Raw genomic sequence first — 14,372 nt, forward strand, 5'->3', positions numbered from 1 at the left:
CCTCCCTTCCCCCAGCTCCCAGATTGTTTCCCTAGCTTCTGCCTCCTTCCCCCAGGGATGTTTGGTGGTCCAGCTCCTTGGTGCTGGCAGCAATGGCTGCAACCACAGCAACAGCAGCAGTGATAGTGGGGTTGGTGGTGATGAGCCAGGCAGCCATTTGCTGTGGCAGAGGTTGTGCAAGCAGCAGTAGGCCAAGTGGCTGCAAGAAAAGTGGGGCTATATTGCTGCAGCCCTCACTCACCTGGTACTGCTGAGAACCATGTCCACTGGGCTTCAGGGCCCCAGATTCTGCCACAAGCCCTGCCCACTGCTACCCATGCTCCCAAATTCCATGCCAACCAGTAGTTAAATGGAGGAGCATCGTGAGCTATGTTTGACATCTCTGGTCTAGACATATGCAAGCTAGCCTACAACTAGCCATTTTGGTTACTGCCAGCTGGGCGGTTACACTAATCTTGATTTCAGCATAGGCCGCAAGGCCCACCTGAGGAGCTGCATAAATACATAGGCAGTTAGTCTGTGCTAAGCTCTGTCCTGCTACAGCTAAACTGATCCCAGGCAGCTAGTTTTACTTGCGTATGCCTGTATGAGCTGCAGGGGTTGCCGTGTGGTCATAGTAGCTGGTTATCTCAGATTCCACTCTGAGCTATATACCTTTATGCTGTGAGTATGTGTTGTGAATTGTGGAATAAGCAGGCTATTGTGATTTAGAGAACTGGATGGTAATTATTCAGATGGACACTGATGAGACAATGAAGGCACTGATTAATTTCTTCACAGATAAACAAACAGCCTGTAATTTCCATGACACTGCACTGTTCTGGTGTCCCTTTCCTTGTGTCTTCAGTGTCTGTCTGGGTGGAAGGTAGGGCAGAGTGGCACCTTAGAAACTGCTGACTTGTTTCCAACTATGCCATCCTGCATGTTGTCCTATCTGTAACATCTTCTCTTAGGCCTTGTGATCTTCATTCCTTTCCTAAACAGAACCCGGATCCCATAAATCCCATCTAAGCTTTCTCCACTCATTAATTTGTCTCACTGTTGACAATATCATTATTTTTACTCTGTCACTCAAGCTTGTAGCTGTGTTTGTGTGTGTGTGTGTGTGTGTGTGTGTGTGTGTGTTGGGGCAGGGAGGGGGTCACTTTTGCTCTCCCTTCTCCCCTGCCCCATATATCACCACCAACACCACCAATTCAATACTGTTATTGTTGTTTCATTGTTATTGTTGTTATTTAGTATTATAGGCCCAGGTTCTAGGCTGCCTCCACTGTCTTCATCCATTCCCATCTGTTGTATGCCTTCATTCTCCAGTCATCCACATTTAATGTATGTAGGTCTGACATTACATCATCTAGCCATATTTGTCTTGTTTGACTTGTGGTCTGATTTTCTTTACTTCATTTGTTAATTGGGTATACAGAGCTTCTATATTGTTCATATTTTTCAGAGCACTTATGAGAGCTATATCGTCGGTGTATATGAGGACTTTAAACTCTCTGTTCACTTGAACTCCTTCCTCATGTTATTTGTGCCCCTCATTACTTTTTCTAATACCAGGTTGAATAGGATCAAAGGCAAACTGTCTCCCTGTCTCAGTCTGGTTCTAATTGGAAAGGGACCTGATTTTCTTCCATAAGCACTAATTCTGTTTCTTGATTCATGCATGCAAACTTTAATAAATTTAGTTAGCCCCATACATCCATGCAGCATTCAAAGCCACTCTTTTTTCATTCCTAACAATTCAGAGATTGATCTCTCCCCTCCATTCACAACATAACACTGACACCACTGATATCTTTGCTGTTGCACCTTGCTGCTCTCTGATCACCCTGATTCCTTCAGCCCATACAAGGACAGCAACAAGGATGGCTTTTTTATGTGGCATTCTGACCATGTCTCCTGGCTGTTATGCTTTGAATCTTTCCACACCTTGCCTTCCACTGTGATATCAAATTTAAGTTTCTTATCCCCACTTTCAGTCCCAAATGACTCCTTTCATTATTTGCTTGTCCCTTTTTCATCATATCCTCCCACTGTCTCCCTCTGCTCTGCCACTAATGCTGGCATCAGTATTCTGTTTCACAGTACCATCATACCATTTGTCTACTTTTCTAGCAAACCATTCCACACTCTGTCTGAACTGGTCCATAAGTAGGCTTGGCAGAATTTGATTTTTTATTTTTTAAGTAATTTTGATGGCTAAAATCAATGTTTATTTTTAGGCATTTATTTCAGTTTTTTAGCAATTTAAATTTTCAGGATTGTGCAGATTTAGGGGTGTGGGGGGCACACTCACAAAGACATGCATGCACACATGTATGCACACATGCACATGCACATACACATGTGCACACACACATGTGCACGCACACACACATATCCTCTCACTTCCCAGCAAGGAAATCTCTGGCTGCTGCAGTGGCATCTATTCTCTGTAGCCATCAGCTCCCGCTGCCTGCTGGCTCTCACCTGAGCTTAAGGGAGGACCTGGCTGGCTGGCTAGCACCCTGCAGGCACCGAGCTGGACACACACACACACACACACACACACACACACACACACACACACACACACACACACACACGTGTGTCGCTGCTCAGCAAGAGCTCACTTGGGCACTGTGGCAGCAGCCTCTTCTTATGTCCCCTTTCTACACTGGCCACAGACCCCAAGAAAAAAAAACTTACCTGGCCAGGTCTGGGAACACCACAACACCTGGCATGCTGAGGTAAGCCACCAGGAGGCGTGGAACTTGCCCAGTGAAGACTGAGCAAGTGACGCTGCCCTAGTGCTCTGAGGGAACTCGCCCAGCAGGGGCTGGGGAAATCAAGCTGCTGGGGATGCCAGGGAGACTGTGACCTCAAGTGAGGAGCCAATCTGACCTACCACCCAGATAAGTGAAGCTGGATGGTGGGTTGCTTATGGGTGGCCCATATGCTGGGGAGGTGGGGACACCGGGAGAAGGAATGCCCCAGGGAAAGGGTGTGAAACCCTCAGGAAAGAGGGCAAGAGGAGACACTGAAGACAGTGAGTCTTGGAGCGTCTTAGACAAACCCAGGTAAAGAAGGGATTTGCCCGGAGGAACCAAGTAAAAGAGCCCACTGGCTCAGAGCTGCTTCAGACAGTGAAGCTGAAGCCCAGCACAGATTCCGAAGTTTTTCTTTTCTTGTGTTATGTAGTAATCCCAAGCTAGGGAAATGTAGCAGGGGAAAGCCAGATTCCCTGCACACCTGAGTTCTGATTAATCAAGCCACAGAGTCAACACCTGAGACCCAGTGGCATCTGATCATGGACCCTGGGACTGGCAGGTAGAGACCCCATCACCCTAGAGTCCATTGATCCTGGAGAGAAGGAAGACTACCGCAAGTAGGGTTGAAACATTTGAGGAGGAGCAACCTGCCTACAGGGCATGGCCATCAAAGTCTCATGATGCCCACAGCCAATTGGGCTAGAGAGGATCCAAGAACTGGCGATGCACACTCAGTACTAACAGGAAGAGACAACTCATCACCTGAGAGGAAAGGGGCAGGATGTAGGGGTGGTGGAGGCCTGCAGAAGACCAACCTTTTCCTTATGATCATCACCAGAGATACCAGCTATACTCCCAAAGAATAACTTGACATCAAAGATATGGCAGGCAAGAGGGAAAGAAGATGAGGCAGAGGCCCTTGCGATTCCATTGGGATGAAGAGTAGTGGGTAAGCCCACCCACTCACAACCCCCACTGCCATTTTTCAGTGCAGGGATGCTGATGCACATGACGTTGGAATCTGCTGGAACATAGTAATTACCACACCTCAGCGGACTATATTAATCAAGTCTGCTCTGACACACTGTAATTATAGTGTATCAGAGCAGCCTTGCACCTCAGGCACCTTTGCTCCTTATTCAATTACTCTAATGTACTAAAGTTATTTTGGTGGAGCATGGCTGTGATGAAAGTTAAGTTCTTGGTGAGTACATTGGGGCAGAGGCTTTGAGTTTATTTCTGTTTGAAAAAACTTAGAGCATTGTGGAAGCTGCCAGAAACAATTAATACTGGAACTTTTACATTGTCATTTTATTTTATACAGAGGTTGACTTCAGTCTATACTATGGATTAATGATCCAAACACTTTGGGCCAAATGGCATTTACATTTCATATGCCTAAGTGGTATGTACATAGCTGTATAACTGCAGTTTTTGACACTTACTTGCACACAGTTTGGGATACTATTTGGCCCTGTGTGCCTACTTGCCAGATGTCATGTAGAGGAGGAGGACCTCCACCTTTTAAGCCTGCTGTCCTAATGGTTAGACCGTTTGTCCAGGGAGCAGGAGATCTGGGTTCTAAGCCCCATTCACCTAGAGGAAATTTCAACCTGCAACACCTGCCTCCCAGCAACATACTCTAACCATTAGGCATCAGGCTGGGCACTTTGAGTCTTCCCCAGTTTACCCTGCATTTACTATACATTGGGTAAAATAGGATCATAGGAAAGTAGGGCTGTAAGGGACATCATGAGGTCACCTAGTACAGCCACCTACTCAAGGCAGGATAATCTCTGAGTGAACAATCCCAGTCAAGTGTCAGTCTAACCTGCTTTTGAAAACTTTCAGGCATGAAGACTCTACAACCTTTCCAGGTAGCCCGATCCAATGCTTGGTCATCCTTATGGTCAGAAAGTTCTTCCTTATCGCCAACCTAAATTTTCTCTTCTGCAGTTTAAGGCCATTGCTCTTAGTCCTGCCCCCTACAGCCACAAAGAAAAGTCTATCTGCATCCTCTTCATAATTGCCCTTCAGTTGTTTGAGGGCTCTTATCAAATCCCCCCATCTTTTCTTCTTCACAATGAATAGTCCTAGTTCTTTCAGCCTTTCTTCATAAGTCATTTTCCCAACGTTGTATTCATTTTTGTCAGTATTTTTTTTGGTCATTCTCTACACATCTTCCTTGAAGTTTGTGGCCCAAAACTGGACAAAGTGCTCAAGGTGAGGCTTTACTAGCAACAGACCACCATCAGACAAGTTTCTGCCCCATTGGAAGCAGGGATCTAGCCTATAGATTCAGAGTGTATTCTCTTCAAGGGCGGCTTCTGTTTTACTGAGCCATATGTCTTCTGCTTTCATTTCTTTGCTTTGGCCCCACTTATCTCCCTTTCATAGATTTATAGATTGCGAAGCTGGAAGGGACCTTGGGGGACCATCAGGTCCAGCCCCCTGCACCAGGCAGGAAAGACAACTGGGAGTCAGGTGTCCTGAGCAAGGTGACTGTCCAGTCTCCTTTTGAAGATTTCCAGGGTAGGCGATTGCACCACCTCTGAGGGCAGCCTATTCCACAGTCTGGACACCCTAGCTTTGAAGTTTTTCCTAATGTTGAGCCTGAAATGATCTTCCAGGAGTTTGTGGCCATTACTCTTGATTTTCCCCAAGGTTGCCCTGGTGAACGGTTGTTCACCAAGCCCTTGATGTACTCCCCTGATGTAGCAGTAAGCCACTATCAAGTCTCCTCTCAGCCTTCTCTTTTTCAGGCTGGAGAGTCCCAGGTCCCTCAGCCTTTCCTCATATGGCTTGCCTTGCAAGTCTCTGATCATATGGGTGGCCCTTCTCTGGACTCTCTCAAGATTTACCCTGTCTTTGTTGAAGTGTGGTGCCCAGTACTGGACACAATACTCCAGCTGCGGTTTCACCAATGCCAAGTAGAGTGGAAGAATCACTTCCCTAGTTTTGTTGGAGATGCATTGATTGATGCATGGCAAGGTATTATTTGTCCTGTTGGCTACAGCATTGCACTGACAGCTTATATTCATACTGTGGTATATTATTACCCCCAGGTCCCTTTCATTTGTGGTGCTGGTCAGTTTGGCATTGCCAAGCCTGTAGGTGTGTGTATGTGTATGTGTGTGTGGGTGGGGAGGTTGTCCCCAGGTGAAGCACTTTACATTTCTTGACATTGAACTTCATTTGATTCTGATCTGCCCAACTTGCTAGCCTGTCTATGTCTGCCTGTACCTGCAGCCTATCTTCAACTGTGACCACACTTCTTCATAACTTGGTATCATCCGCAAAGTTGGACAGTGAGCTCTTCACCCCCGCATCCAAATCATTGATAAAGATGTTAAAAATCATTTCTTGGCTTTCCATGGATACAGGCTCCAGAGGACAGCTGAGGAGTGCTCTGGGCAGTGAATAGCTTTTGGTCTGATTGGTATGGTACTTTTCCAGGAAGCAGGAGATTTAGGTTCAAACCCTCTCTAGCTGCTGTGTAAGATAGTGCTGTTGTATGGCAGAGTAATGTACTGCACTGAAATGCACATGTAGACAGAGATCAGGTGGGGGCCAGACTCCTGCTTGCCACCTAGCCCAATGGCTCTGTGCTTTTAGCACCCTCATGCCCCAGCCAGCCTCTCCACCACCTGCTGCCGTCACCTGAAGCCCAGGGCTGACTCCACCTGCACCCTCCCCCCCATCCCTGCCAGCCCAGGCCTGCTGTACCTCGTTTTAAATTGCTGCTGTCATAGGCACATGTGTAAATGCACCTGGTAGCAGTTTACTCAGGCTCTAACTGTTCCAGAGTTTATTTCTTCACCTTAATTTCATGTGTAGATGCACCCACTATTATTAGTGCTATGGTCTCAAGTGTCCCCATGTATAGTAACTTGATTCATTGTCATATCTCTCCACCTTTTAGTAACCCAAACCAATCCATTTAATTTATTCCATCACTAGCCAGCCCTTTTACAGAAACAATATTGATATTTGTGCTTCTTGTTTAATTTGTATTTCAGTAACACCTTAAAGTTCTGACAAGATCACAAGCCCATGATTTTCAGAACCACATAAACAGAGAGTTGAGTTGTTCAAAAATTTTTGATCGAACCATTTTCCATCAAAAAATGCAGCTCTTTTGGAATAGAAATGTTGTGCAGAAATGTGAGAGGTTTGATCAGAACACCTCAAAACCATTCATTCCAACATTCTCATTTTGATGATGAGGAAACATTTTATTTTGATGTTATTGTTCTGTTTCCTTGCAACTTTAATATAATTTTAAAATGTGAATTCAAGCATAATATGTAGGTAAAGATAACATTTAATATTTTATGATATGGTTTTGATATTGTCAAAATGAAACAAGTCATTATTTCCAAGTGAAAATTCTTTAGTTTCCATTCTATAAGACGTTTGAGAATTTCATTTTTTTCATTCCAGTATAGGCAGGAAATGCTTTTCAAAGTGGCATAATTTCCCCTAGAATAAAAATTCTGTTTTCTGACCATTACTAGTGGTGAGGGGCAGCACTTGGCTGTTCCAGTTTACAATCTACATGCACAAAGGAAGGATAAGGGAGGCCTCCTTACCCCTGTTTAACAGATAAAGAACCATTGTACAGAGTAAGCAATTTGAACAAGGTCAAACAGAAAGGCTGTGGCAGGGACAGATCGCCTGCATCGTAAGCCAGTCACCATCCAGAATTTACCAGGAAGAGGCAGTTACTTTTTCTAAGACAACTTTCTGTACACTAGAAATTGTGAAAGCCAGTTGGATAAAGTGGGAACATCCCCAAACCTGGAGCTACACAAGGGAATGATGTGATTTGCCTCATGTCTGGCCATTTTTGGTCCCCCAGCCTGAAGGACCAGATACCCATTTATAGCTACATTGCCAGAGGGTGAGTGGTATTTAGCACAAATCCATAGTAGGGCCCAAGCTCAGGCCTCTGGAGTTGTAGCTATTCTACCATCACCTCCCAGCTCAGTCTCCTGTACCATGCTTAAAGATGAGGTGCTCTGCAGTGTTTAAAGCAAACCCCTGTGGTTCATGTTAACGTGCATCTCTCTTTTTCATAGGTGGGCCAAATATAGGTAATATCCCAACTTTCTGCTACATACTAACCTGTCACTTGGTTGCCTTTGAATTCATTCAGCACTTTATTTTGCTCTCCTGAGAGTGCCAAGTAAAGTTTACAGTATGTAATTTATATAATAACTGCTTCTATTAATGAGAATGAGTTTTGAGCCCAGGCATAAATGTTTTCCTATTGTTTGCAGTGTATGACACACTTGTTCTTTCTGCTAACATGTAATCATTATAGCTACGGACAGGGTAATTTAGACCAGATGCACTGGACTAAGTATCTGCTTTGTGAAATGAGCCATTCTTTTGGCACCCATTAGCATGCTTCTTTCTGATGTGTGCTGTGGGATGGTGTGCCTGGAAGATCTTCTAATCCAGCATGAGGGATCACTCCACAGTCAGACCAGTTACAGCACTTTTAATAACACAGCACACACACGGTCCATTGCTGTTTGGAGTCACTGGGCAAATATGAATGGTGTGGAAGGCACAGCCCTGGCTTGGAAGGAATATAGTGCCACACTACCACTTTGAAAGTTCCCAGAAGCCTGTCTTAGGCATTAGGGAAAGACAGAAAGAAGCCTCGGTACTATGGCTGTCTATACACATGCTCTGCGGTGGGAAGGGGGTTAATTAGAACAACTCCTGGACAGTAGCTTTAATTAAAATGCCACAGCATCAGGTGTATTCAGTGTCCTGTATTTCAAAATGGCCATGGGGGCAGTTCAACTAAAGCTTGTTCTATGAGTTTTAGTTAAAACACCTGTACCACCATTTTGAAATGCAGGACACTGTATGCACGTGATGATGAGGCTTGCTGTAGCTTACTAATTAGAACGCTCCAGAACACCTGGTTAATCAAGTCTGCTCTGGTGTTAATAGTCTGGGATTAATCAAGTCTACTCTGACGCATTCTAATTAGAATGGTTTGGAGCACAAGTACAGGCACCCTACATTGCACTTATACAGGGTAGGGCTGGTTCTCTGGGGACTGTAGAAGGGACATGAATCTGCCTGTCCCTTCCTTCACACTGTCAGCAAGTCCTTACAAATCTTTCCAGCTACATATCCTGCCTTGTCCATGTGCAGCTTTGTGTGAACCCCCAAGGGGGAGGGATAGTTGCTTGTAATTACTCCCTTTGAACCTCTCTGATTTTTGTTATGGCTATTGATCTTGTGTAGCAATTTCATCTCATGTAAATAAGATTGGTAAAGTCAAGCCTATCTAAATTAGCCAGTTCCCTCTGGGTACATCTACATGTGCTTTAATGCATCATGATTACTGCGCATTAAGTTTAGTACCTGTAATAACAGGTACTAACTCAATACACAGTAACCTGTAGTACTATGCAGTTGCACCAGCACATGCCTTTTTAGTGGCACTAATGCATAGTAGATTAATTCCACCATGCATTAGTGCTATAGCATGGCTTTTGCTGTGATGCTTTAATGTATAGTAGAATTAGTCTACTGCTTATTTAGTGTCTCATGTAAATGCACCCTCTGACCTCTAAAAAGAAATTTGGAAGAGACACCAGCAGCCTTCCATTGTGCTTTTCAGGGCAAGGGACTTTGGTGTTGTAATTCTTATCAGCTCCAATTTGGTGGCTTTTGTCACTCAGTCCAAAATGTGATTAGATTTGCTGATCAGGATCACAAAGTTCTTAGAGCTTCAGTCAAACAACTCACCAGTTCATCTTCCTTACTCTCTTCCTGGGCCATACATGGCCTTTCTATTACCCCTCAGAGCAACACTCTCCACTCCTCTTCTACCATTACCCCTCTGTCCTGACCTACAGCACCACCTACCTACGACTTCTGTGCCCCTCCTGAGAGGGGAAAACTCATTTCATGGAACCATTCATTGATGTTATAACGGGACCAGAATAGCTCCTTTGTTGAAGCCATTAAGCTCACTTGGATTTCTGACCAAAACAAAGCATAGAATGCAGGTCTGTAGAGGCAGATGATAGACACATTAACCTGTTTAGGATATGTCTATGCAATGAAATGAAGGTCACTGCGTAGACATCATGCTACCATGTAGGTACATCTGCATACTGTTACGGAGCAAGAAGAGATTGCAGAGCTTGTTGCTCGGGAATTAATTGCTCCCAGGTGTACGTTCAAATTGTGCATCCAGGAGCAATTAACTCTGGAGCAATAAGCTCCACAGTATATTCATGTGCAGCATGTGGAGCCAGGTCAGAGCAGCTCTGGCTGGCAGGGGGTCCCAGGGGCCAGCCTCCCAGCCTGGGACTGCTCCCCCCAGCTCAACATGCTGTAGGGGGGTTGCCTAAGGCATGAGGGAGCTTCAGTGCGGGGGCTAGCCAGCAGGCAGCCCCTGCACTGAAGCAGCTCATGCTCCAGCCAGCCCCTCCAGTGTCTACACATGCACTTCTGCAGATTTTTTTACTCTGTAGCAGGATAGTACTTGTAAATACAACTTGTAAATACAAGTACTATCCTGCTGTGGAGTAAATTAGTTTACTCAAAGCTAATAGAGGTGTGTGTGTAGAAGTTGAGACATTTACTGTGCAGCTAATTAGTCAACTGCTCAGTAAGCATCTCATGTATTAAATTAATCTAGATAGCATTGTTAACAACAGAGGAGAAGATATAGCAGCACCAGCTTCAGCATATGTTAGCAATCAGTACCCGGGATCCTTGTAATGTTTGTACTTTGGTTTCACGTAAAAGCTAAAGCCTTTGTCACTGAATTTTTACTGCTATATACCTATAGCTGTACCTAAATCAAGTTAGTATGGGTACAGTGATATATACTACAATTGTACCTTCATATCGTTATGTAGACATACCCTTAGCCTCTTTGGTCAATTTCTTATAAAGCCCACATATAATGAGAAGTGATTGGAATTTGAAGCATCCATATTCACTCTTTTCTAAATCTAAATGCTTTGTAGGAAATTTAACCTTCCAAGTCAGGATGTTAATTATATTTCAAAGAGATGCACTCTGTTGAACAAGCTTTCATTGTTGGTTTCAGGCTCTGGAAAGTGACTATGTCAGTGCACATCTTCATCATTGGATTGATCTGATTTTTGGTTATAAGCAACATGGCTCAGCTGCAGTGGAGGCGGTTAACACCTTTCATCCTTATTTTTATGGAGACAAGATGGACCTCAACAGCATTAGTGATCCTCTGATTAAAAGCACCATCCTGGGCTTCGTCAGCAACTTTGGGCAGATACCAAAACAGGTACACTATGAACTTCCCTCTTCCACATCTGCTCAATTAAATATTCAATATTAATACTCAAATAATACTCAATATTAAATACCAGGGCTGAACAGGAGTGTAGGTAAATAGCAGAGCATTTACATTTTTGGATCTAGTAGTATTTTTAGCCCCCATTTTACACAGGTATAAATGACACATGATAAAAGGTGGCAGGCAAAGAGGGGAAGGGGGAACTTGCACAGCTGTAGCTGACAGCAGACTGAGAAGACATCTGATCTGGGAGGTGTCATTGAGGGCAGAATGCAGAATCTTTGTCACTGGTGATGTTGCATGAGAGAGAGAGCTCCGTGTGATGCTCGGATCTGAGGGTGGTCCTGCAAGGCTGGAAGACAGAAATATGTCCTTTACAAATTTTGAAGTGAGCAAATGTATTTCAGATTCTGTGAGACCCAATAAATATGGAACCCTTATTATGTCCATTCCACATAGTTCTCCTTCAGTTTGGAACCTTGTTTTAATCAATGCTTGAAAAGTGCTTTGTAAGAAATTAAGGGCTTGATTTTAGACTTAGTTAGATCTGGTAGTCAGTGCAGGCACAGCAGTATGAACGTGGTATCAGTGTAGGTTTACCATATGTCCCAATTTATCTGGCACAATCTTGGATATCAGAGGCTGGTCCTGGCTGGCTCTTAAGAATTATAATGGGCGTCCCAGAAACACAGGGGCATGTGGAACAGTTGGAGAGGCATGGAGCACCTTGCAGGCAGGCAGACATCACTGCCTGCCCGGATGCAGCCCTGACCCACCAACTTGTGAGAGTTTTGTGGGGAGGAAGAAAGGGGGAGGGCAGTGTCCCAGATGAGGCCTGGATTTCCTTATGGTCAGCCTATGCAAGTGATAACTGAACCGGACCCATTCTGCTGGCATGCTTGAAATACGCCACCAAAATACACATTTCAGTTTAATGTATGATGGTTCTCAGCCTTTTTAGACTCAAGGCATCCCTCCCTAACTGTTCTGACTTTATTGGCACTCCCTTTCAAAAACCAATTTATTTATTACAGTGCATAAGAAGTAATATGACTAGAAATACATTTTTAAACAAACTGGAAAAAACATTAATAACCATTCTACTATTAAAAATGTCTTAGCCTGTTGGTCTATGTCTGTAATACTTTATTCGCACTCTGGTTGTCTGAGAATGCTCCAAAAGTGTTCCAGACAGGAGGTGGTGGCGCGGTGGAGTGCCACCATGATGGCAGGGGTGGAGCAGCTGGAGCTGGGGCGGGGGGAGGCACCCTGCTTCCTGCAGACGGCGGCAGCATGGGGTGCTGGCCAAGGGGGATGGAGAGTCAAGGTTCCCTCCCCATCCTGCTCCTGAGAGACGGAGGCGGTGGTGGTCCACCCCACTCATCATTCCTGACAGGCAATTGGCTAGTATTATTTGAATATTATAATTAATGAGACACTTGAGCCTGACAGTTCTACATCCCATTTTCCAATCTTTCAATAATTCTTCTGACTCCTTACTAAATCTTGTTTAATTTAGCACCATCCCATTTGAATTGCATTCCCCAAAACTAGACACAAGATTCCTGTCATAGTGCACTTGTACAGAACACAGAAGAAACATAATCTCTCTACCCATATTCAAGATTTGCCTGTTTATACATGAAAGTCATATTAGGTCCCTTAGCTATATTGTTGAGCACATGTTGAGCTGCTTAGCCCCAGGACCTCCAAATCTTTTTTGAAGTACTGTGTCCCAGCATAGTGTCCTTCATTCTGACCTGCATTTTAGTTCTAGATGCATCTTATGTTTGGTTGTATTGAAATGCATGCTGTTTAATTGCACCCAACTACCAACACAATTCCAATTACTCTATCAGTGGCCTGTCCTTTTCATTTACCGATCCTTCATATTTGTGTCATCTCCACATTTGACCCAAATTTATCGTGTTTTTAGGCCATTGTTAAAAATATGATGATCCACATGGGAATGCCCTTGAAACATAACTGCTACATAACAGCTCATATATAATTATTCCCTGTTTTACAGTTAAAGCTGAGACCTACTAGTTAAAAAGGAATTAAATTCCTTTTTAATTCCTTCAATACATACCATGTTGATTTTTTTATTGTTCTAGTTTCTTAATCAAAATGTTGTATGGCAATTGCCTGACAGAAGTTTTAAATTATTACATCAGCTTTATTATCTTTCTCAGCCAAACCTGTAATCTCATAAAAATTATGTCAAATTAGTTTTACAAGATTCATTTTCCGTTATCATATGTTGATTGGTATTAATTTAATTGCTTTCTATTAATTCTTTGTTAACTGAGTCCAGTAACAGCCATTTTATTTATCCTTCCTGCAATTGAGGTCAGGCTGGCACAACGTTATCTTTCTTCTAGTCCTGTTAAACTTCCCCATTTTTCCAAGACATTAAGAAATCTGTTTTAAGGGCCAGAATCTGTTACACCTGTTGAGTGTCCAACTGGACTTAAATTCCTAAATGCAATTCTATTCCACCCCATTCAAGTCCCTGAAAATCTGTTGATGCATCAATTTTTGTAATGCACCATCATCTGGCATTTGAGTGAATCACAAAAAGCGTTGAAGAGGAAGAGGACCCACCCACCCTTTTTATTAACTGTTGCTTTTGAGGACTTGAGCAGAGTGGAATAGAATCACACTTAAGTACCTAAGTCTACTTATGTACCTAGTAGATTGAACAGAATATGGACTCAGAAGTCTAGAAGACTCTTCAGCCAAATGTCTTTAATTGCAAGCTTTCGGGAACAAACACGCTTCATCAGGCATTGGAGAAAAGATTGTAAAAGTTCTCCTGGGTAGAAATGAAAGTTCATATTTCATAGGATTTCACAGAGGAGTCAATAGATGGAAAACTCCTCTGGGCAGTCAGTTCATAGCTGGTATGAAGCCTCTCACCTCCTGTGATGATCTGTGATGATGCAGATTATCTTGAAACAAAGGCAGCAGTGGGATCTCACATTTCAGGTGGTCACAGTTGCTTCCTGCTTGGGAAAATATGAAAATTTCATTTTAAAAAAATCGGCTAAAATTCGATAGCTTCCATGTGTCAGGTATCCAGGTTGTAGCCGTATTGGTCTAGAGGAAAAGGTAATCAGGACTTGTAGTAGAGATGATATCTCATTCTACCTAGTAGGCACTCAAGTGTAATTCAATTCCATACTGCTCAAGTTCCTGAAAACCAGTTAATCAGTTTTTGTTCTTTCTTTATTTTAGCTCTTTACTAAACATCATCCATCCAGAAATGTCCAAGGAAAAAATGCATCAGGGAAAGA

At 43.6% G+C, this 14,372-nt stretch overlaps 1 protein-coding gene across 1 annotated transcript in view; it reads left to right on the forward strand.

The window, feature by feature from the left end:
• The window catches only part of LOC102376229 (WD repeat- and FYVE domain-containing protein 4-like), a 62,331-nt gene that overhangs the window by 15,016 nt on the left and 32,943 nt on the right, over window positions 1-14,372 (forward strand). Inside the window, exons 6-7 of the mRNA XM_006031340.3 lie at window positions 10,849-11,061; window positions 14,314-14,372. Of these exons, the coding sequence (XP_006031402.2) occupies window positions 10,849-11,061; window positions 14,314-14,372 (272 nt within the window). The remainder of the gene's footprint in view (window positions 1-10,848; window positions 11,062-14,313) is intronic.

The sequence above is a fragment of the Alligator sinensis genome, unplaced genomic scaffold, assembly GCF_000455745.1.
Source record: "Alligator sinensis unplaced genomic scaffold, ASM45574v1 scaffold163_2, whole genome shotgun sequence".
NCBI classification, from domain to species: domain Eukaryota; kingdom Metazoa; phylum Chordata; order Crocodylia; family Alligatoridae; genus Alligator; species Alligator sinensis.